Raw genomic sequence first — 26,116 nt, 5'->3', positions numbered from 1 at the left:
ATATTAAGAAGTTTCCTTTCAACAGTCAAAAAAGAATTAAAGTCACCGAAACCAAAATTAACCATACAACAAAAACTTTTAAAATAATTTTTTAGCAAAATCTGAGCTTATAATTTTGGCCGCCTATAAAACATTTTGAAGTGTTGCACAAAAACAGAAACTGTCCTTACATGAAATAAATTATTTGTTATGGAAATTTTGTTGGAAAATTATGAGAAAACAAAAGTTACTTTTATAAAAAAGTGAAAGATCTTCAATTAAGCCCATGAACAACTGCCTGGAGAATACAAGACCTTTCTTATAACATCAAAGATGAACTGATTTAATTTTAAAAACTGCAAATACGTTTCTTTATCTTTAGATGAATCATATCTCAATTAACACTTTGGGAATGTTCTGTCTCAGAGGACTTCCAGATTTACCAAGAAATGTTGACAATTTGAGGTCTTAAAATAAAAATATCACACTTATGGTGTGTCTTTGAATTTTACATATCTATCAAAGAAGAATTTCAGCTAGATATGAAAAAATCATTTTTTTCCACAATGGAAGGTGCTCTAGCTTTGTAACGTCAAAAATCCAGATTTACTGGAATGTTCAAAAGACTGATGTTTCTCATTGCTTTGTTATACTGTATAATACATATTAGAAATGTGCTCAGTTTTCTGAAGCAGACTATGACAGTGTCATGAATATAGTTGTTAAAATTATACAGCACCTGTGTAAATACTATACCAGTTTGCAGAACCACTGAAACAAAATGACTTTAACAATCTTGTGTTTTTTGCCAATGCTTATTGGTTGAGCCATGGAAGGGTTACAAAGACTAACTGTACTGTTAACCTGGATATTAAATAAAATATATTAAAATGTATTTCATTGGTTTCTTTTTACTTTTCAACTTGGCTACATGAAAATGCGAAATTATATATGTGGCTTGCATTACATTTCTATTCGAGACAGCTGTACTAATGTATCCCTCAGACCTTCTTCTAAAACACATGCTAGCCTTGAACAAATGACCATTTTAGGAAAGGTGACTAAAATAAGGATGACTGAGTAGCCTCTATATAACAAGTACTAAAATAGATGTTTTATACAAACTATTTCACATTTAACAGGTGAGGAGTTTGAGTAGTTATTTAACTTGCTCAAAGTCACGCAAATAGTTAGTAGTAGTAGTGAGATTCAAATTGAAATCTCTCTGGTTCCAAAGCCTATGCACTCGCATCATTCCCTATATATACTCTAAAATACCTGCCACTATGGCTATACTTGTTCTCAAGAGCAACCTAATATATGAATATAGTAGAGGAGACCAATTTTAAATGTATGCAGACCTAAAGGGAAATGAGTTTCAGTAAAGAATCCTCACTTTCTTTTCCTGTAGTTCTTTATTTAGCATTGACAGATTTTGTGGTCTTCTTGAAGTAAAAACATAATTCTAAGCATCCACAAACTCTCATTTGGACATGGGATCCCCACAGCCAAATTCCTCCCACCCTTTCTCCAATGGCCTCCAGAAGCCTCAGGAGGGGCCCAGTGTTGAAGATCGTGCTCCTTAGGGGTAGAGAGAAAGAGCAAAACTAGAGAAATCCTGTGTTTTATTCTCTTCCCTAATCCAAACCATGTTCAGTCAGAGGTTAATCTCAAATCCACCTGCCTCCATTTCCCAAGACCAATTTAAAAATTTCTATCTAAAAAGAAGGATGGAATTAGACAAGGGGACTTCACTTTACTAATTCATTATAGAACTATTTTCCTTGGGGTAACTTTCCAAATGTCTCTGACATCTCAGAAGAAATTCAATCTGAGGCCTGTAGGTTTTATTCCTACGTTACTTTCCTTGGCTCTTTAATCTATCTACCAAGCCAGGGAAATACTACTAGAAAAAGCCAGCAATATATTCCATGTAATCTACAGTGATATATTAATCTATATTACCATATAGTGATATAGTAATCTACAGTGATATATATTTCTGGGTAAAGAAAAGTAGGTAGGGGCGTCCCTGGTGGTGCAGTGGTTAAGAATCCACCTGCCAATGCAGGGGACACGGGTTCGAGCCCTGGTCCGGGAAGATCCCACATGCTGCGGAGCAGCTAAGCCCGTGAGCCACAACTATTGAGCCTGCGCTCTAGAGCCCGCAAGCCACAACTACTGAAGCCCACACGCCTAGAGCTTGTGCTCCGCAACAAGAGAAGCCACCACAATGAGAAGTCTGCACACTGCAACAAAGAGTAGCCTCTGCTCACCACAACTAGAGAAAGCCCGTGTGCAGCAATGAAGACCCAATGCAGCCAAAAATAAATTCAATAAATTTTTTTTAAAAAAGTAGGTAAAGTAACAACATAGCTGAGAGCCTATCGTTTTAAAATTTACTTTTCCTCTATTTCAGAGGTTACACCATGTTTGCAGTCTTCTAAGATTTCCAACTGCTTAACACTTGTATTCAAATATCTGCTGCCTTGATTGCAGCTTCCTTTGCTTTTCCTGAGTTTTCTCATGTATGGAGGCAGAAAGGAATACCAGTCCACAGTATTCAGAAACTGCCTTTCATGAGCTCTCTGGAGGCCTTCTCAAGCCTGCGCCCTAAAATGAGGGTCCAGATGGTGTGCCATAGGTGTGCTGTGCAAAGGGATTACAAAGGTGCCAAGATATTCATCTCTCTCAGCCCTCAGGACAACTGGACAGACCCCAGTGTGGTACACAAACATCACTTTCTGTGTTTCATGATGAGAAAAACTTTGGACAACACTGCCTTTAAAAAGTGGGTGTTTGGGCTTCCCTGGTGTCGCAGTGGTTGAGAGTCCGCCTGCCGATGCAGGGGACACGGGTTCATGCCCTGGTATGTGAAGATCCCACATGCCACAGAGAGGCTAGGCCCGTGAGCCATGGCCGCTGAACCTGCGCTCTGCAACGGGAGAGGCCACAACAGTGAGAGGCCCACGTACCGAAAAAAAAAAAAAAAAAAAAAAAGTCAGTGTTAAACAGAGGGCTTCTACCTCTGCAAGAGGCCCATGTCCCATCTGTCTTCCTCCTTTGGTCTTGCTCCCCTAGCTCTACAGGTGTATACGTCCTCCTCCTGTGCTTCCTGTTTATCCCACTTAGGCCTCCAAATCACAGCCCATCTTCCTTCATTTTCCCTTCTCTTTCGCCTTCTTTTTTTGGTAATATAATACTTGTCAGTTAATTCTACACCCTCCTTTTAGAGTACTCCTGCTTCTTCAGGTGATACTAATATCCTATTTGCAGATCTCAAAATCCACCTTGAAGTTCCTACAATCTATCAAGTTAGTATTTACTCTTAGAAAAAAGACTGATAAGCTTTGTTCAGTCAATGAACTATGAAAAACTCTCCTCAGGGCAGACTCTTCATCACTGCAAAGTATAAGTGACTTCTAATTTTCCACCTGTGAGAACATTATGTATAATGCAGCCCCTATTTTCTTCCTATATCCTTCTCCCTTAATGAGACATTCAGTCCAAGTATCTGACCTGAGCGTAGTTTGCACCGGCCAAAGTATTATATTTCACTTCAGCTAGACCAATGATGATAGGATTGCTAAGCAAAAAAGTAATTCCTTTCCTCCAAGGTCCTCATTCCTCAATCCCAGATTTTCACTACAAATTCATGACAACCAGATTCAACACCACCCCCCACCAATGGCCTCAATCCTTTTATTATTTTTAGTCAGAGAATGCCAGTTTGCACAACTTCAGAGGCAACCTCTCACACCACATTCTACACAAGACATTTCAATGATGGCTATACTAAATCTTCTCTACTCTTACTACAAATCCCAAATGTTCTCTCTTCATCATCTAGATTGGTGGTCAGCAAACTGTTGCCTGTGGGCTACATCTAGCAGGCGTTTTTAAATTAATGTTTTATGGAACACAGCCATGCCAATTCATTTACTTATTGTCTATGGCTCATTTCATGCTACAACAGCAGAGTTGAGCAGCGGTGAGAGACTATACAGACTAAAATGCCTAAATACATACAGTCTGGCCCTTTACAGAAAAAAAGTCAACCAAGTCCTGAATCCAGATTACAATTTATTAAAGATATAGAGCAAAGGTTTCAAATAATATCAGCCTGGACTGTATAATATGTTGTAGAGCACTGAGTTTTAGTTGCAAACATTAAAAGTCTGATTTCATTTATAAACCTAACATTCTAACTTCTCAAAAAAGCAGATTTAGCTACAGTGGGCTCACATTCCTCACAGAGTGTACAGTTTAACTGCCCCCTTGAGACTGATGGTACACAGCTCTCCAATTTGCCACAGTTCCCACCTAACCTGCTTTACTCATTTTCATTATTTTCCTGATTCTGCAAGCTTAACAGTTTACAACCTCTCAAATGAAATTATTCATTTGCCTTCTCTTTACTCTTACATACTATGACTGTTCATTTTAGGCTAGGCTATGGTACCCTGCTACTTGGTCAAACACCAGTTTAGATATGGCCATAAGGTATTCTTTAGATGTGATATTTAAATCAAGAGACTTTGAATAAAACAGATTACCCTTCATAATGTGGGTGGGCCTTGTGCAATTAGTTAAAGACCTTAAGAGCAGAGACTGAAATCTTCAAGAAGGGAGGTATTCTGCCTTCAGGTTGCCTTCACCCTCAACAGTGCAACATCAACTCTTCCCTGGGTCTCTGGCCTGCATGCCAGCCTCACAGATTTCAGACTTGCCAGCTTCACAATCGCATGAACCAACTCCTTTAAAATAAATATCTCTCTGCATATAAATGTACATTCTATTGCTTCTGTTTCTCTCTAGAACCCCACCTAATACACATACCTACAACCTCATCACCAGCTTTTCTGTATCAAAGGAAAAAGCGCCTTCCTTCTTTCCAAGGCAAATGATGTCTTTTTGTTCATTTATAGCTCACTCTTGGTCCTGTATGAAGCCCAGCCAAACTGGCTTATAGTACCATAAAAAAGTCTACTCTCTTACATCTATGAACTTTTGCTCAAAGCATACAAGCAGTGGGGTTTTTTTGCCTTTCTGCTTTCCCAAATTTTACTTATTCTTCAACCTCAAGCACAACCCCCATCTGCTTTGTAATGGCTTTCCTGGTTACTCCATCTAAAACAAATTTGCTCCCGTTATCGACTCCTGTATTACTTACTGTCTGTACAGTTTTTAGTAATTACTCTATTGTGACATTATGCCTTAGTGTCTTTTAAGTCTCATATTATTTTTAACTATTAATGTGTTTACATTTAATTTCCCTTACTAGATTGCAAACTCCTGGAAGCTAAGAATTGTGTTCAAAACGTTGTCCTAGGGACTTCCCTGGTGGTCCAGTGGTAAAGAATCCAATCAGCCTTCCAATGCAGGGGACGCAGGTTCGATCCCTAGTGGGGGAACTAAGATCCCACATGCCGCAGGGCAGCTAAGTCTGCGTGCCTCAACTAGAGAGCCCATGTACTCTGAAGCCCACGCGATACAACTGAAGAGAGAAAAAAACCCAGCACGCCACAACTAAAGAGAAGCCCACGCACCTCAACGAAGAGCCTGTGTGCCGCAAAAAAAAAAAAAAAAATCCCGTATGCTGCAAGGAAGAGCTGATGCAGCCAAGATAAACAAAGAAACAAAACTTTGTCCTGTCTCTAGAATCTATCTAACACCATGCCTACCATCTAAAAGACACAGTTTTGAAAATCAGAAGGTCCCTGAAGTTAATTGGTATAATACTACTTTCTGAATAGAACAAAGCAAGGGGTTGCTCTATCATTAGTTGTTCTCTTCTCATCTTCCCTTCCTTCCTTTTTCACTTCTTTCTTCCCTTCTTCCCTCCATCCCGCTCTTTTTTAAGAGTCCCCAAGGTGCTAGAAGGAATCAGCAACCAGCACAGCTCTGCCATCAGTCCTACTGAGTTTCTGGAGTCAGTACTCTTGGGGCAAGAATACTAGACAATGTACGCTTAATGAAAGCAGATATGCTTAATGAAAGCAGAGAACTTATCTGCTTTATTCTAGTTTATCTATTTTATCTGTTCAGTAACAAAAACAGAACTTGGCAGAAAGTAGGTGCTCAAATATTTGTTAAAAGAACTGTTCCATTTATAAACAATGAAACAGAATAGCCACTGTTTTAATGACTATATTAAAGCACTTTAGATTATTTGGCCTTAGATATCTTTCAGCTATTTTTGGTTAGTCAAAGACCATTATTTTTAAACTTTATCATTATTTCTTTAATCAGAGGCGACAACTGTGTTTTACTCTATATACTTGATTTTTCCCTATGACATTTAATCTTTATCTCATATAAATCTGCATACTAATTAGGCTGTACTTTGGCAGGCAGCTAATCCAACCCTACACACTTTGTGGATATACTCAGTAACTATCTAGTGGTTAGATGACATCAGTAGAACAAATTATAATACTTCAACAAAAGAAAAATACTATTTCTTCTGTGACCGATACTTTGGTGATTATTAAATATACATATTTTAATATAAATGCAACAATATACTTTAACATAAGTGGTAAAGTACAGTCTTGAAAATCTTTATAAAAAAAGAAATTTGTAGTTAAACATATTAGGTAAATTACACATATATCAGGTAGATTTCCAAAGTATATTTGTTTCAAAAGCCCATAGAAACTTTTGTTGTAATTCATGACTCGATAATAACTTTAAAAATTGTAATACAGGACTAGTCGTACCTTTGTTTATGAAATTTTCTAATTTTAGATTCATAGTAATCAATTAGGCAAAGCAACCTAGAAAACAGATAAGTTGAATTATTTTCAAAATGTGGTATTGGAACATTTACTATTCTCTCTATACAATTTCAAATTACAGTGATAAACATACATGTTATCTGCAAATTTATAAAAAATTTAAGTGATTTTTGCCAGAAGCAAGTATCACACTATGCCATATATTTTAATTTTAATGTATATATTTTTAAATAACCACAGACATTAAATCTCAACATATTAAATGCATATTGTCCAAACAGTTCTACCTCTAGCAATCACTCCCACAGAAATATGTGCCTAAGGCTGTAACTCAAGATGAACGAAGTTGCTTGATGCACCATTATTTATGAGTGAAAACTCAGATACAATCTAAATATTTGTCAACAAGGGAAAAGTTAAATAAATAATGGCACATCCATATTATAGAAAATGAAGAGGCATGAGAAGAGACAATGTAAATTTCTACATCCTAATGCGAACTGATAAGGTTTAAAAATGTTGCATAGCAAAATGTATATTACTCTATTTTTTTAGGAAAATAGTTATAAATGAATCTGTATATGTATTGAAAATGAACTCTATGGGTTCTTAGCTGAGGGATAATACCACAGCTAGGGGACAGTGTTGGTTGTCACACTGAATAGTTGGGGAGGGGGCGACGATGCTTAAAAGTTCATCAATGAACATGATGAATGCTCATCATGCCCTACACAGTGAAGAATGGTCCCACCCAAAAGCCAACAGCACTATTGCTGTGAAACACTAGGAAGGACAAAAACCAAACTGTTAAAAGTGGTTATCTCTGGGATGTGGAAATTAGGAGGGGTAAGCAGGTCTATAACATTTTACTTTACATACTTTTATATTGTTTGAATTTCTAAAAGCACATATTGCTTTTGTAATTCAAAAAATCCTCAAAGAAAAATAAAATAACACTATACTTTCACATATTATTCTTTTTAAAGCAAGAATGTATAGTATTTCACTCCTATCTTGGGAAACTTTTTTTTTCAGCGCTAATTCAACCAACTGTGCTTTTGATATCATAACTTTCCGGATTATCCTTCCTCTTCAACTTTCCCCATCCCAACACGTACCAGCTTTCATATTATCCTGCAAATGTGCTTTAATTTCCTTTATATACTTCACAAGCCCTCTCACCCCTTCCTTCCCCCATGCTACCATTCCATTTCTACCTTCTTCCTTCATAGCAAACTTCATTCATCCTGAATGACTGTTACCTCTACCTTCAATAAACTTTTAAAGAGGACTTACCAGGAATTCTGAGCAAATAAGACAGTGGGAAGGCAAACACAAACCAATGAGGTGGCATGTAACACTTCTTACCACCCTCTCCTTCTTCAAACACTCTTGTTCCTTGGTTAGCCTGACACTCAAACGTAACTCCTCTTCTGTCTCTTCTTTCTCTCTCTAAATTTTAAAGTTCTCTGGAGTTCAGCCTTTCTAACTGTAGGCCTGATATCTCTCTGTGGCTGACATAAAGTACCTAATGTTCGTAAATGAACCCATTATCCTCCTTCCCCATTCCCCAAACCTAGCTTGAAATCTGGCTATCTTTGACTGCCCTCCTTCTTTCAACATCTACAGTCAGTCAGTCTAGACAATTCCTGTCCATCTCTGCAGTATCTCTCTCCTTTCTTTTTCTTTATAGACCTCTGTTATCTACCAACTAGACTATTAAAACCGATCACTAATTTTGTCTGTCTCTGGGTTTAATTTCTTTGCTCATAAATCCTGGGCTTTTTTAATCCTGCTACACAGAAAGTAGAACCTAAACTCTTCAGCCTGGAGTTGAAGCCCCTCAAAGTTTCAGCACACCTTTCCTTCCATACTGTCTCCTAAGATACCATCACCTTGTGTACCCTACGCTCCAGACCTCTAGGACTACCTGGACTACTTGCCACTCCCAAATACGTTTTGTTTCCCAGACACCATATTTCTCTAACTAGAATACCTTTTCCTCATTAACGTCTATTAAAACTCTACAATTCCTCTTGGACATGCACTAGAACACAGCAGGGAATGACACGGAGTCTTTGGCTTCATTGAGCTTACAGCATCATGGGGAATACAGATGCCAGAACAAATTAATACAAATGTAATGAGAATTACAACACACAAAATTCAAACTACCATCAACTGCTCCCTTTAAGGAACATGATATGTCTTCCCATCTGCAAATAAATTTTAAAGCATTCATCTAGGACTTCAACACACCTCAGGAGAATTGTTCCTGGGTATTGCATATTTACTGTTATGACTGTGTATGGAATTTTCCTCCCATTACATTTTCTGCTAGGTTATTATTGGTGTAAAACAAAAGCTATTGATTTTTATAGATTTATTTTGTAAACTGGACACCTTATTAAACTCTTCTATTGTGTTTTAAAAAAATTCTACAGTTCCTAACAATCTAGTTTACAAGTTACCTCCTTCATGAAGTCTTTCTGGTCATCCCCATCTTTCTCAGTGGAAACTAAGCTCTCCTTATGCCACGCCCAGTTAGTATCCTGTCTGCCTTACCATTACAGCACACACCAATGTGCCTTTTATTTTACTTACCTGAGTATGTGTCTATCTACCCAACAAGCTATCAGGTCCATAAATGCAGCAAACATCGCTTTACTCATCTGTGTATGTCCTATACTGTTTTGTCCCAATGCCTTTGTAACTTTTGACAATAGCTGTAGTGGCTACAACTGATGCATTTTTATATAAGCGTTAATTCACAATTTTTAAGTTCTGTGCTCAAACTGAAAATTTGTTTTATTAAAAACCAAATAAAGTGGAGAATCTCTAGGCCATCAGACAAATTCACACCTGAATTAGCTTGACTTCATCTGGTACTTGGTAAGTTTTCTCAATGCTTCTCTCCCTTTTTCTTGCCCTCTCACTCATTCAAAGTGCCTGTTATTTTGTTTTTGTTTTCATTCCTCTTCCTCCATCTCTCTTCTTACCTTATTCTCCCACTGTAATTATCTCTCTCCTTCTTTTTGTTCTTCCTTACTCCTATTTTCCTTTCTTTGCTTTTCTATTTATTCACACCTAGCTCCAACTACATTTTGTTATTTAAATTATTTATTATTTATATTTTTATCCTAGTTTGTCCTTCAAAAGGATAAAAATTGTATATATATATTTGTGTACATGTATATGTGTGCATTATCTCTCAAATAATTATTGAAACAATCTATAGTTTCAACTTGTTTTTAACTTATATGTGACTTCATTTATTTTTATAGTATAAAACAGACATACCTAATTAGTAAAACTCCCCAATCCTACTATGTAAACACATAAGACTAGTTAAAATGTAACTAGTTTATACTATTAAGTGAAAAGAACAAGGTGCTATCTTTTATACAAAGAAATATAATATCCATACTGTTTGTATTTGCTAAAAATAACACTAAAAAAATTATCTATAGGGAGAAGTAAGGAATAGGTTAAGGGGACGGGAATGAAAACAAAACCTCTCCAAATATAAATAATTACAGTTTTGACTTTATAATTGTATAAACGTCTTACATATTCAAAAGTAAATAAATTTTAAAAGCCAGCCCTAAAAACTGAAGACAAACTGAAACAAGTAAACCTAACTGTATATTAATTTGGTGCCACAAACACACAGAAAAGAAATATTTCAAGATATTTTAGAACACTATATTTTGACTGTACCCATAGTGGAATATATTATTAATGTCAAAGATAATTGCAAAGAAATTTAAATTTCATTCAGTTGGCTTACTGTTAGTAGCAATACTGGTATTATTATTTTGAAACTTTTTCTATATTATAGGATAAAGCAAATAAATAATTATGATATTATTCTTAGGAATAAGGAATTTCAGTGTAAAAGAAAACCGTTACAAATGTAAAATCAGAGTTTAAATAAAAACCCAGTAGTGTTAACTTCAGTTAGAAATTTTTCTCAGAAATATATATAGTTCCTGGTACTTGCCACTAAAAAGCCCTAAAATCAATGACAACGTAAGATAAGCAACCTAAACACTCAAACTGTGGTCTCTAAAATCCATTCCTGACTAAAAGGAACGAGAGCTCTTTTGAGAAATGTCTAATTAATTCATTTTAAATGAGTTAATTTTAAATGTTCAGTGTTAGTTTTAACAAATACCTAACTCCATTCCTCAAAAGAGCTCCTAGGGCAAAACAATGTACAGGATGTATCTTCTGCCTAAAAGTAAGAAATCTAACAAAGATTAATGGAGTTGGGTCTAAGGGATATAATACCAACATGATAAAGATCCCACCCGCCAAAGACAAGATAATTTGATCATTAAAAGCCCACGAGTTAATAACAACCTTTGAAAAAAAGAGAGATAGGCACAAACAAAAAATCTTATTGCTTATCATTGGAGATCATTAGGGCAACCACTGCTTACTCTAAAAAATTAAAATTAAAATGAAAGAACTGAGCATTGCACTTCCCTGTAACAAACCATATAGGGCAACCAAATAGCCCCTATTCAAAAGGAAAGGTTCTTTTTTTTAATGGAAGACTTCTGGGAAAAAAAGAAAAAGAAAAAAAAGGGGTAGCAGAATTGAAAATAAGATCATCAATGGGGGAAACCATTAGATGAAAGGATGATGAGAAATTTTATAGTGGAAGGATCAGATTGTTATTATTTAAACCCCTGAACAATCTCATCATCCCTGAGAGTAGGTCAACTAGACATTATGTGCCTCCTGATATGTTATAATTAGAAGCATAAATTACCACCTATGAAGTATTTCGCCAAAAATACTTGCATCGGACTTTAGCTCTAACTTCCAGTTTAGAGGGAACATAGGAGATAGAAGAATAAATTAAATGACATAGTAAGGAAGCAAACAGACAAATCTAGCATGTACTTCTCCAGGACAACTGACCATTTTCTTCAAAAAGTTAATGACATTTAAAACAAACAAACAAACAGCAGAGAAGAGGGAGAGGAATACTTCACCAGTTTAAAAGAGATATAACCACACCCAAGATGAAATCTGTCTTTAAAAAAGTGATGACTCTAGCTACATATCAATTTACGTAGCAAATATTACTGTCTATCCAAGATGGTATGAGGAACTCTCTTGCAGAGATAGGAGAACACTCTGTTTTGAGTGATGATGCGCTCTTCGTCCTCCTTTGTTAATCTACAGATATCCTTCTGCAAAGAAGCAATAGTCTCTTGCTGCTCCATTCGTTTTTTCTTATAATGCTCACATTTTGCCTGTAAGAAATTTTTCAAAAAATATAATTATGATATATACATCAAGAACATGCTGTCCTAACAATATTGTACACAAAGCTATCCTCACAATTTCTATCAGGCTGCTTCATTCAAGAACCTCAGTACTGAGCCTGTCTTTAAATGGGTGCAAGCTCCAGGAACACTGATATGTCAGAAATGCAAAAACTATAACAAGTAAAATCAGTGTAAAATGGGGAAAATATAGCTTATAATTGCATGCATTCAAGGTTTCATAATAAGTAAAAGAACTCAATCTCCATAAAACTGATATAATTTTATATATATGTTTAGATGAAAATAATAATCAGAAAGAGACCAATATTAAGGATGTCAAAAAGAACCAAGAATTAAAATTAATATTCTTAAGTGATCAACGATAATTCAGGATTTCAGATGGTTTAATCACCTTAGGCATTCATGTAATGTGGTAGACTGCAAACTCAGAGAAACCAGGAATTTGTTCAGAAATAATATGTACCCCAAGATTTATACAAGGGAATGTAAATCTTGAATACTCTCTTGCCTTCAGTGAAATATCACCAGCCTGGTTTTCCTTTATTCGATAGTTTCCATCCCTCAGTGTCCTTAGAAAGCTCATAATCAACAGTACCATCATTGTTATTATTAATACACTTTTTATAAAGCTCAGTGAGAAACCCTATCCCCATCTGGCCTGCACAATACTAAGACACACCACTTTCAGAAGACAATGCCATATCTAAGCACATGTTCACCTGCTGATAGGGTCAAGTTTGCACAGACTTAAGAGACCCTCAGGGGAAAAAGGAGACTCAGCTCCTGGTACCATACCATCTGTCAGTAACCACCAGCTATACCCAGAACTTATCCTCTGCCTCAGCCCCACCTTGGAAGCCAGGCAGGAGCTCTACAGCCAAGTGACTTGGGTCCCAATTCCATCTCTATAAATTAGCCATGAAACTAGAATGATTGAATTTTTCAAGGTTGCAGGGTGTAAAAGCAAGATACAAGAATCAACTGTATCTCTCCTAAGACATTCTATGAGGTTAGTGTTACCCTAATACCAAAACCAGACAACACACAAAAAAGAGAACCACAAACCAATATCCCTTAAACAATGATGCAAAAACTCAACAAAATACTAGCAAACCAAACTCAGCAGCATATTAAAAGGATGATACACCATGACCAAATGGGATTTATTCCTGGAATGCAAGAAAGGGTTTTTCATAGGTTGAACCAATGTAATAGACTACATTAACAGAATAAAAGGAAAAAAAACATGATCATCTCAATTGATGGGGTCTGTGTGCTGCAACTACTGAGCCTGTGTGCTGCAACAACTGAAGCCCATGTGCCTAGAGCCCGTGCTCCACAACAAGAGAAGCCACTGCAATGAGAAGCCATGCACCGCAACGAAGAGTAGCCCCTGCTCGTCACAACTAGAGAAAGCCCAGGCACAGCCACAAAGACCCAACGCAGCTAATAAATAAATAAATAACAAAACAACAAAAAAACAAAAAAAAACAAATTGCCTAAAGGCTTGGGCCTCTGAGATAATACCCAAAGACCCACAGGAATAAAAGATTATCTCTGTTCCACTGATGTTATGTACATAGTTTCCAAAAGACAAAAGTGGGACTATAAATCTGCCACACAGCAGAGTCACTGAACTCCCAGTTCCCTGACAGATACAGATAAAGGCCTGACACACATTCCTAAGTTATTTTTGCAGGAAGCAGACCCCCGCCAGAGGAAAACTGCTGACTGCAAGCATGTAGACACCAGACTGGTTGAAACTAGAAGGTTGATGATACTTGAAACTTCACCTTGATGCCAACCAGTGCAAGAATTGAGCACAAGCTGATCAGGCACTGTGCGGCCCCCTCCCTCACCCAGCCTTGAAAACCCTTTCCCTGAAAGTCCTCAAGGAGTTGGCACTCTTTTCCACCTTCTCCCTTGTACTCAAGCTATCCTTTCAATAAAAAGCTTTGCTTGCCTAAGAATCTTGAGGGAGCAATATTCATTTCTATGGTATTACTGTCCAAGAATCTGGAGAGGGCACAGTAACAATTTTAACAGCCCATGCCATCCTTCCTATATCTCTTTCCTCCCTACCTAGATATCAGTTACTTATAAGGCAGTCATGTATTAGGACTATCTTGCTGACTTTAATATACATTAGATCTATTTTTTCATTTGGCCCTAAAAAACACTCAATTTCATGGCTCCCTGTGTATTTTAGAAAGCTAAAGTCAATAGAGGAATCCAACACAAAGTAAAAAAAAAAAAATTGAAGCTAAAGAACTTGTGGAGAAGTGTAAAAAAGAGCTTGGTGGCTTTACACCAGATAGTTTGGATAATACATAATAATTAGGGCACAGAATATAGAGCTAAATTTTTTTCCTACTTTTTAAAAGTTTCAATAATAACAGGAAGGAAGTATTTTGTGCTATTTCAATTGTCAGCAGTAAATACATGTATGGAGAGAAAATAAAAATAAATATGGAATTGAAATATACACTAATAATATAAGTTGGAGAATGTCAAAAATTGTTTTATGATTGTTACAATGTCATGGAATAAGGTAAAAAATACAAAGTAAAATTACATTTTGAGAAGTCAAGAGTGCATATTTTAATCTTTGGGGTAACCACTAAAAGAATAGTAAAAATCAGTTTCCTGATCCATATACTCTCTATGAAGAAAGAAGAGGGAGAACTACCTGATACTGTTCACATTGACTTAAAGCTGAAATTATCTGCTTAGATCTTTAGAGGACCCAAACGTTTATCAAACTTTATCCACAGAAGCTAAGTACAGAAAAAGGGAAACTGTACTGAAGAACAAAGAAACTGCAAATACAATGTTGTCTTTTAGTTTCTGCATTTCCCCAGCAATCTCTCAACAGCAATCTCTCAAGAGCAATCTTTCAAAATATTATTGTCAAACATCTGCTAATTTCCTAGATGTCTTTGCCACATACACACAAAATCAATGTTTCCTTTCTCTCAACTGCAAAATATGCAGCACTAAACCATTCTAAAATTGGAAACAAGCATATGCCAAAAAAAGAAAAATGTGCCTCAAACTGTGAAATAATTGTTCTCCAGGAGCACTTCCATCTTCCCCAAGAAAGCACAGATTAACTAGTACAGTACAGAATATATGACTAGTCTGTAATAGAACTGGACAATCAGGCAACATTGAGGGGCAGCAGTTCCTTGGGTTTGCCAATTTCTGTTACATTCTATAAAAAGTACCCTTTAGAGGCTTCCCTGATGGCTCAGTGGTTGAGAGTCCGCCTGCCGATGCAGGGGACATGGGTTCGTGCCCCGGTCTGGGAAGATCCTACATGCCGCGGAGCGGCTGGGCCCGTGAGCCATGGCCGCTGAGCCTGTGCGTCCGGAGCTTGTGCTCCGCGACGGGAGAGGCCACAGCGGTGAGAGGCCCGTGTACCGCAAAAAAAAAAAAAAAAAAAAAAAAATACCCTTTAGGTACTTAAAAAACAAACAAACAAGCAACTAATTTCAGTTGAGCAAAACAGCATAGACACCCTACCCCAACACCAGGTTTTAACACCCCAATCCTAATTCTGTCTGTCCCCCACGGCAGACTGGAACATGAGACCTCCTCTGTACCAATTTATAAGCTACATAACAAATCTCTGGGACCTGAAACAAAAAGTTAATGGCCCATAATTCATTTAAAACAGATGAACTACTTGACAGAAAATACATGCCACTCCAAGTCACTTCTTACCAATGAATCCTCAAGCATCTATTCTTTCAACTGCCTAAAACCCTGGTACATTCATAAGTCTTATATTTTAATAATTTGACTTCATGATTTTTTATAGATCAACCTTTCTGAAAAAAAAATAGGCATTGTCCTTAAAAAAAAAACAACACTGCTCTCCCCTGCCCTCATCTCCCTCTCTCAGTACCACCTGATGGCTGCTTTCTCACATCAGTAAGTTGATGAGTTAAAGAGCTTCAGGTTTCCGCATGGTCCTATATCTGAGAGCAAGGTCAAAATCAAATGCATACAGAAATATTTCCAAAATCCCCCTCCCTGTAGAGAGAGTTTGAATGTACCGTTGATGAGGAAAGCAACCTAACAAAGCAAACCTAAAAATGTAAAGTTCTGGGCTTCCTTGGTGGAGCAGCGGTTAAGAATCTGCCTGCCAATGCAGGGGACACGGGTTCGAGCCCTGGTCCAGGAAGATCCCACATGCCGCGGAGCAACTAAGCCCATGCGCCACAACTAATGAGCCTGCACTCTAGAGCCCGTGAGCCACAACTACTGAGCCCACGTGCCACAACTACTGAAGCCCGCATGCCTAGAGCCCGTGCTCCACAACAGAAGCCACCGCAATGAGAAGCCCGTGCACCGCAATGGAGAGTAGCCCCCGTTCGCCGCAACGAGAGAAAGCCCGCGCCCAGCAACAAAGACCCAACACAGCCAAAAATAAATAAATTTATTAAAAAAAAAAAGTAAAGTTCTAACAGTAAAAGATTTTGTTGACTGATGAATAACAGAAACAGACTTGGCCATCAAAGAATGACAGTGTCTTCTCCAGAACGACGATCAATACCAGCAGGTAGAGTACTGTCCACCCCAAGCTGGCAGCCTAAATGAGGGCAGAACACCAACTGTCTGAGGCCTCATACCAGAACTTCTTAGTATCTCTGGCTGATTCTCTCTGGCTCCTGAAATTTATATTAACTCATCAGATCCTTTCAATGCTGCCAGTATAAACTGAGGGGACATCCAGACGCTGCCTTGAGGAGTAGTGGTCCCTTTTAGGCAGCCTGAACTCTCTGTGTGCAATAGTGTTGTGCCGACAAAAAGCATCTATAATGATATAATGTTTCTAAGTATCTGTAATGTCTCATAAAACTAAATACTGGTTATCACTACAAAAAATTTATTTCGTTTAATCATAATAAACACCAGAGGTTTGAAATAAGAGGTTTTTTACATTAGGAAATTAAGTATTCAATGTTATAACATTGTTATTTCAATAAAAAGTAATAAAACAACTTAAAATCACAAAGTATATTCCATATAAATATTATGTAAATTTAACTCAATAATTCAAGTATTTATTGAGCATCTACAACTAATAATAAAGAAGACACTTTCTTAGCCCTAACCAAAATAGACAAAAATATTTGCCCTCATGGAGCTTACATTCTAACACAGAGATATATAAACAAAACAAAGTGTATATAGTATATTAGCATGTTAGATGGTGCTAAGAACTATGGATAAAACAAAGCACAGAAGGCAATATGATATGTGGGGGATAGGACTGCCAACTGTAAGCAAAGTAGTCAAAAAAGGAATCCCTGAGAGATTGTGATGTGACACTTGAGTAAGGAGACAGAAAACAAACCATGCAGCTATCTCTAAAAAAGCATGCATGGCAGAGGGAAAAAGAAGAACAAAATGTACAAAATCCCTGAGGTGAGAATGGTCAAGGAAAATTTCAAAGAAAAGCAAGAATGTCATCGTGGCTGGAGGAGAATATGCAAGAGGTATAGTAGATGAAGTCAGAAGGTAACACGGGGCCAGATCATGTAAGGCCATGGTAAGAGTTTTGGATTTTCCTCTTAAAAAACAAAAAGGAAAGTCATTGGAGTGTTTTGAGCTACTATGTTGAGAGCACATTGAAAAAGGCAAGGGTGGGAGTAGGGAAACCAAGAGAGAAGCAGGAAAGAAATGAAGGTGACTTGGACCAGAATGGAGACTAAAAGAAGAAAGTTTGGGAAGGAAATTCAGGAACTCAGTTTTAGACATGTAAAAAAGTTCTAGATGTCTATTAGACATCCAGTAGAGATATCAAGTAGGGTGCAGGATGTGAGTCTGAAATTAAGGGAAGAGGTGTGTGCTATGGATTTAAAAGTGCTGTGAATTGGACTGAGCATCACCAAGGGAGTTAGAATTTACAGGAAAGAGAAAGGTCTGGGGAATCCAACACTAAGAGGTTAGGAAGATGAGAAGAATCAGCAAAGGAGCTGAAAAATAACCAGTGGGGTTGAGGAAAACCAGAAGAGAGGATGTTCTGGAAACGAAACAAAGTATTTCAAGGCAACAACGATAGGTCAAGTAAGATAAGGACCACTGAATTAAGCAACATGAAGTCACCTGTAACCCTGACAAGCTGTCTTAATACCATCGTGTAAGAAAATGTTTAGCTCAGTACCTGTAAAGCTTTATGCTCCTTTTGAAGTTCTTTTATTTTATTCTGTTGCTGGCAAACCCTATTTAGGGATTCATCCTCCATTTCACCAATTTTGGATTTCACACTCTCCATAATTTGTTCCAAGTCATTAGCTCGTTGTTCCTGATCTGCTGCTCGGCTGTGTTGTAGCTGAAGTTCATTTCTAATAACACATACACAATTCCTCCCTTAGTAATAAAAATAAAACATATCAACAAACATATCCATCTAACAACACAATGAGTTTCTAAAATTTCTTTGCATTCTTAAAATTTCTATCCTATAACACAAACCAACTGAAGAAATATAGGATACCATTACATATCTAAGCTAAGCTATTACCAAAAGATTTACCTACTAAAAACATTTTTAATTTAATATTTAATCACAATGGAAAATTAAATTTTAAGATTTTTTTCAAGGGAGTTATTTTTAGAATGCATACCACTTGTACACAAACAATTGAAAAGAGATCTTTTTTTTCCATTTTCTTACTTAAGCTGCTTATTAGTTTCTATGAGCTCCCGGATCATGTTCTGTTGACGTGATGTTTCTTCCATCAAAGTTTTTAAATTCTCCCTCATCCTTTGTGATGATTGTTTGTCAAAAATGATGAGATCTACATTTTTTGAAATGTAATACACATAGTAAAAATAAAGATAAGGAAAAAAATTTAACATCAAAAATTTTTTAACAGAAAAAGAACATTTTTATCTTAAGAAGCAAGAATAGGACCTGATTACCTTTCGTATCTGTTCTTTTGTCTAGAGATAAAGGTTTTAAGCCATGCATCAGCAACAGCACGTTTATGCTTTCCCATTCTGCTTCTTCCCGCTACAATTACGAGGGAGAAAAGGATCAACTTTAAGATATAAGGTGAAGAAATACCCTTGTATATAATTTCCTTTGTTTCCAAAATAACAGACTTTCTCCAAAAGCTTTAATAGGAATTTTTATACACATATAATGATTAAAATTAAAACAAATTTGTTTCTAACAAAATTAAGAGACTAAAAAGGATGCAAAGAAGCACAGATAATTACATTATATAATTCCAGAATACTCATATATAGGCCTTCATGGATAAATTAAATAAAAATAAAAAACCTTGCAATTTCAGTGAAACAAACAGAATTTAGGTTTTTTGTTTTTTGTTTTTTTAAAGTCTTTATTGAATTTGTTACAATATTGTTTCTGTTTTATGTTTTGGTTTTTTGGCCGCGAGGCATGTGGGTTCTTAGCTCCCCAACCAGGGATCGAACCCACACCCCCTGCATTGGAAGGCCAAGTCTTAACCACTGGACCACCAGGGAAGTCCCACCCTTAGGTTTTTTATTTAACTGAACCAGACCAGGCCCCAATCAAAATAAAAAGCTGCAAATTAGGTTATATTAATTGAAGAGTAAAGGAAGGTTGAGTCACTAAGAAACAAGTGTCACTTTAATCCTGACTAGGATCACAACAAAATCAAAACATATCTGACTTGACAGAGCCAGTAATTTAGATAGAACTTGTCCATCATACAAGGAACTAACTATGAAAAGGAGTCTGCCCATCCAGGGAACTGATTCTAGTAGAATCATTCTGAAAGACACTCAAGTTTTGTATTGCTGATTCTAAATATGTATTTACACCATAAACCTGAGAGGGTAAGTAACTCTCACTCTCTAGATTAAAAAAGAATAAAAACTAAAATAAATAAAAACCTAACAATGGGAAGAAAAATAAGAACATAAAATATAGATAAGAACAGAAATGGAGATTTTTTTTAAATGACACATTTAAATCCATGATCTTAACAGTTTTATAACAGGCTCTTAATTTAAGTACAATGATCAATTTTGAAATCACTGTGTGAGTACTTTGTGTTCTTTTTAAAAATACCTTAAGTATCTTATTTATTTGTGAAAACATAATTTGAGTGAATTTTCAATCTATTTAAATGCTTGAAAAAATATATTTTATACATTTTCATTAGTGTAGAGTATGTAAATATCATAATAACTTCAAGATTAATAATTTAGACAACTTCTCCCCTCCCACCCACCTAGGCAATTTTTAAAAGTATTCTCCACATCCAAATGCCCCTCAGACATTAAAATATCTACCAAGACAGATAAGCAACAAGGATACACCATATAGCTAGAGAATTATAACCATTATCTTATAATATATATATATATATATATTTTTTTTTTTTTTTTTGCGGTACACGGGCCTCTCACTGTTGTGGCCTCTCCCGTTGCGGAGCACAGGCTCCGGACGCGCAGGCTCAGCGGCCATGGCTCACGGGCCCAGCCGCTCCGCGGCATGTGGGATCTTCCCAGACCGGGGCACGAACCCGTGTCCCCTGCATCAGCAGGCGGACTCCCAACCACTGTGCCACCAGGGAAGCCCTTATAATATTTTTTAATGGAGTAAAATTTGTAAAAATACTGATTCACTGTGTTGTACTGTGTTGTACACCTGAAGCTAATATAGTACTGTAAATCAACTATACTTCAACTATACTTCAATTTTAAAAAAATCTATCAAGACAAAAAACAAATTATTATGATGACTCTCTGATAGCACTATGACTCACAGTGCCAAACAAATCTTTCCTTTTGACTGCTGACTTTGTTCCCTTTCTTTATCCTTTCTATAATCCTCCTCCCTCCCACAACCTTTTCCCTTATTTATGTCTTCTGGTCACAAAGATTAATGACACAGAACTAAAATTATGCTGATAAGCCAAAAGCTCTGTGTGGGTATATAAGTGGATGCCTACTATGACTCATAAAAACAAAATGCTCTATAAATAACAATGTCACACATTTTGAATGACCCAATTACACATATCGTTCTTTGATAGCTCTTTTAAGAGAAAATAAAACATAACTGTTCGCAAATTCTGAAAATAGTTGAGAATGGTATTTTCCAAAGTATGTGCTGCAGAACACCAGTCTAATGAAATATTCATCAGATTAGTGTTAAATAAGTAGGAAATACTGTATACTAAAGCCTCTTTTTGGAGACTGATAGTACAGTAAGTCCCCTACATACAAACGAGTTCTGTTCCGAGAGCGTGTTCATAAGTCCAATTTGTTCTTAAGTCCAACAAAGTTAGCCTAGGTACCCAACTAACACAATCGGCTATACAGCACTGTACTGTAATAAGTTTCTAATACTTTTCACACAAATAATACATAAAAAACAAACAAACACAAAAAATAAACATTTTTAATCTTACAGTACAGTACCTTGAAAAGTACACTAGTACAGTACAACAGCTGGCATACAGGAGCTGGCATCGAGTGAACAGGCAGGAAGAGTTACTGACTGGAGGAGGGAGAGGAGGTGGGAGATGGTAGAGCTGAACAATCAGCAGCAGGAGACGGAGGGCGAGATGCAATTTCACTCACGCCTGACGTTGATGGCACAGGTTCTGGTTCCTTGCTGGCACCAGATGCACGTTCGCATCTTTGAAAGTTCGCAACTTGAAGGTTTGTATGTGGGGGACTTACTGTATTGTGAAGTCTTAGAATAATGGTATCGCTTAATAGTCTTTAACTCATCATTTCCCAAAATGATTTTACTAAAGCAGCCTTTGAAAGTAAGATTTTTCACATTTGTAGATGTGGTATCCTTTGACATATATTTTGACAAACACTGGCTTCAAATATTTTAGGTTTACCTGTTTTTCAGTCATGAGTCCGTCTGATGATTTGCTGGACTCCTGGGCTTCAGGGGCTGCTGTAGATACAATTTTCTTTGTAGAGTCAAAGGAAGTAGAGGTTGGCAATAAAAATTTGTGAGTTGCCTAAATTAAGAAAAAAGTGCAGCAGTTGTTAAAGGAAATTACATCTAAAAGAACCTACTACTCTTAGGCAATTTAAGTATTCCTGTGTCAAAACTTTTATGACCTCTAAGAAAACTGATTTCAGGAATTTTATAATGTTCTCCTCCAGAAATAAAGCATTATGGGGTTTTACATACATACACACAAAGAAAACTATTTGTTTTAACTAGATAATATGAAAAGCAAGTGATGCTAATAAATAAATTGATGTTTTTTGGAAGCTGCTTCCCCAAAAAACTAAAAGAACTGTGTCTGACCCAAAGTTACAGGCCAGTCTAACAATTCACTGGACTAATTCGAAGGGTAAATGACGTGCCCCATTCTTAGGTGGTCTTTATTTATTAAGTAGCTAAGAAGCTAGCAACAAAGGATTCTGTATGGCACACACAAAGGTTTATATTAAGTTTACCCTCCCATCACTTGCTCTTGTTGTCTAAGACTGTGCCACTCTGTAGGAAAATATTTCCTTGGATTTTTTGATATCTAACTGCTCCTTTGCAGAGGCACAATCACACACACACATTCATTAGCATCATGGAATCTCAGAGCTTGAGAGAACCTCGGAAATTGTTTAATCCAAAATCTATAGCTGCCCAGAGCTGGCAAGAGAGAGTGCTGGGAGAATTGTACCAGTATATCAGATGCTAAAACCATCTGAGACCCAGAGAGGTAAAATGATCTTCCCAAGATTCCTTAGAAGTAGGTCTCCCAGCTGCTAGTTCAGTATTTCTTGCAAAGCACTATTCTGTCCTTTTATATCTGCTTCAGGTAGTGAAATCCAACTAAACAATTTACTAGCCACCAATAATTCATTTTCAGCTAAACCTAGTAACATATTACAAATTCTCAAATTCTGCCATTTTTGCTGCTTGACATCACAGAGTACTCTCTCCCCTTTAAATTCTGGTCTCCAACAACTAAGTCACCCACTATGTTACCCCTCCCACCTTTATTTTAAATAAAGATACTTCTCAAAAATATCAGCCAACTTCAACGGCTATCACCTTTCAGCTAGTTTTTAAACTTTTCATTAGAGAAATTTTCAAAAATACATAAAAGTAGAGAAAGAGTACAATGAACCCAAGTATCCATTAATTCAGGTTCAATGATAACCAACATTCTTCCATACTTGTTTCATTTCTTCCTTACCCAATTATATTTCAGTATTCATCTCTAATAAATACAGACCCTTTTTAAACATAACTTCAATACCACTGTCACACCCAATTATAGTAATAATTCCTTACTATAACTTAATATCTAGCCCATGTTCAATTCTCCCCCAAATGTCTTAAAAATGTCTTTTGGGGTTTTTATTCAAGGAATGCATATAGCATTCCTAAATTTCTTTTAATCTGTAACAATCTCACTCATCTCCCCCACCCTCTTTTTTTTTAACCTGACATTTATTTGTTGAAGAAATAGGCCATTTGTCTTATAGAATTACTCACATTTCAGATTTGGCTTATTGTATTCTTATCATTTAACATATTTCTTCATCCCCTGTATTTCTTGTAAACTAGTTACATCTAAATTCAGGTTCAGTATTTTTTGGCAAGAATACTTCAGAGGTGATGCTGTGTTCTTCCTACTGCATCACCAACAGGAGTCAGCCAGTTTTAAAGTGGGAAGAATACGTCTGTAGCAGACATAAGGGGAGTAAATATCAATGTAAGAGAATCCCCCAAGAGTGTGGAGCCACATAGTCTAACAATCTCCCTAACAGCCACACCAGACTTCTTTCAGATCTTCAAAGTGTCATCTCCCTCCAGGTTCTAGGCCTAGGCACTCTTATCCTCTTCACTTAGTTAACTCATACTTGACCTCCAGCTCTCGACTCATATTTCCTTCTTCAGGGAAATCTCCCCTGATCCCATGACTAGATCAGGTCCTCTTTTTATATGCTCTTCTAGCACTACAAAGAGTAAAGTATAAAGGTTTAGAGGTTCAGAGTCAGGTGGCCTGAGTGACTAGCAGCTTAACCATTTATTAAACTGTGTGACATGGACAAACTCAACATCTTTGAGCCTTGATTTCTTCATCTGTAAAAGAGAAAACACAGTAATACCTGTATCTCATAGGTTGAATTAAGTCAGACAACATATAGAAAGTATGTAGAACCTGAAACATAGAAACTTATAGATAATTGGTGTCATTGCCATATATTAGTATGCTGAACGAAACAGATCTTACCTAATCATACCACTGTATATTATCTTAGACTTTTTCTACAAATTACACAGCTTAATTATCTGTGTAATTTGTTTTATATGAACACGTCTACATAAAACTAAATTCCATGAGGTGAGTAGCCTCCTTTTTGGTGATAGTACAGCAGAAAACTCTGCCTCCAAAGACAATGAAAAAAGTTGAATAAACTATGTTAAAGAAATGTCTTCTTCTTAAAAGCATTAAAGAACTAATAAGATAATGACGAATTATCAAGGGAAAAAAATCAAGAAGATTAAAATTCACTTTTTCCCTGAAGGCATTTGCCAAATCCAAAGAAAAATCTGTGAAAATGAATGCTAAAATCAAAGTCACTCCCCCATTTAAAATTGTTACCTAGATGGGCTATAACTCTCAGAGTAAGGGTGAACCAGACGCAAACCAGCTCTGAAACCTAGCTTCCTCTCCTCTGGGTCGTTCTTATATGTCAAGAAGGTCCCACATTAATAGTGCTTCCATTGATTTACCAATTTTCAAGAAAATGAATTGGTTCCTTATCTTCTGAAGATAATCCTGTTTTAAAAATCTAATATTAGTATGAGGTTGTGAATTTAAACATATTTTATACATTTCAGTTCACTGCAATTATTATTATTAATAATAATATTAAAATGGATTATAGACCTAAATGTAAGACCAGATACCATAAAATTCTTAGAGGAAAACATAGGCATAACACTCTGACATAAATTACAGCAATATCTTTTTCGATCCATCTCCTAGAGTAATGGAAATAAAAATAAAAATAAACAAATGGGACCTAATTAAACTCAAAACCTTTTGCACAGCAAAGGAAGCCACAGACAAAATGAAAAGACAACCCACAGAATGGGAGAAAATATTCACAAACAATGCGACCGACAAGGAATTAGTCTCAAAAATTTACAAACAGCTCATGCGGCTCAACATCCAAAAAACAAACAACCCAGTAAAAAAATAGGCAGAAGACCTAAACAGACATTTCTCCAAAGAAGACATACAGGGACTTCCCTGACGATGCAGTGGTTGAGAGTCGCCTGCCAACGCATGGGACACGGGTTCAAGCCTGGTCTGGGAAGATCCCACATGCCACGGAGCAACTAAGCCCGTGTGCCACCACTACTGAGCCTGCACGTCACAAATGCTGAGCCAACATGCCACAGCTACTGAAGCCTGCATACCTGGAGCCCGTGCTTCTGCAACAAGAGAGGCCACTGCAATGAGAAGTCCGCACACAGCAACAAAGACTAGCCCCAGCTTGCTGCGACTAGAGAAAGCCCACACGCAGCAACGAAGACCCAACGAAGCCAAAGATAGATAAATTTTTTTTTACAAAAAGAAGACATACAGATGGGCAAGAGGTACCTGAAAAGATGTCCACCATTGCTAACTATTAGAGAAATGCAAATCAAAACTACGAGATATCGCCTCACACCAGTCAGAATGGCCATCATCAAAAAATCTACAAACAATAAATGCTGGAGAGGGTGTGGAGAAAAGGGAACCCTCCTACACTGTTGGTGGGAATGTAAATTGATACAGCCACTGTGGAGAACAGTATGGAGGTTCCTTAAAAAATTAAAATATAAAGCTATCATATGATCCAGCATTTCCACTCCTGGGCATATATCTGCAGAAAAACACAGTTCGAAAAGATACATACACCCCAGTGTTCACTGCAGCACTGTTTACAATGGCCAAGGCATGGAAGAAAATCTAAATGTCCATCAATAAAGAAGATGTGGTATATATAAAATGGAATATTACTCAGCCATTAAAAAGAATGAAATAATGCCACTTGCAGCAACCTGGATGGACGTGGAGATTATCATACTAAGTGAAGTTAAGT

The 26,116-nt window shown here is 36.8% G+C and overlaps 1 protein-coding gene across 8 annotated transcripts in view; it reads right to left on the bottom strand.

Annotated features, from left to right (window-relative positions):
- CEP70 (centrosomal protein 70) overlaps positions 1-26,116 on the bottom strand; it is a 79,794-nt gene that overhangs the window by 36,353 nt on the left and 17,325 nt on the right. For 4 of the 8 annotated variants that reach the window (XM_033855355.2, XM_033855357.2, XM_073803784.1 and 1 more), the window contains 6 exons: positions 21,895-22,020; positions 18,962-19,052; positions 18,714-18,837; positions 18,201-18,381; positions 11,820-11,989; positions 6,702-6,758 (listed from right to left, as the gene is read on the bottom strand). In XM_033855355.2, the coding sequence (XP_033711246.1) occupies positions 6,702-6,758; positions 11,820-11,989; positions 18,201-18,381; positions 18,714-18,837; positions 18,962-19,052; positions 21,895-22,020 (749 nt within the window). Of the gene's footprint in view, positions 1-6,701; positions 6,759-11,819; positions 11,990-18,200; positions 18,407-18,713; positions 18,838-18,961; positions 19,053-21,894; positions 22,021-23,510; positions 23,699-26,116 lie in introns of those variants that run through there. The other 4 variants (XM_033855359.2, XM_073803785.1, XM_073803782.1 and 1 more) reach the window with 3 other exon arrangements.

This window comes from Tursiops truncatus, chromosome 4 (genome assembly GCF_011762595.2).
Source record: "Tursiops truncatus isolate mTurTru1 chromosome 4, mTurTru1.mat.Y, whole genome shotgun sequence".
Lineage (NCBI taxonomy): Eukaryota > Metazoa > Chordata > Mammalia > Artiodactyla > Delphinidae > Tursiops > Tursiops truncatus.
Note: the sequence above shows the minus strand (reverse complement) of the source record. Positions and strands in the feature narration are given on the sequence as shown.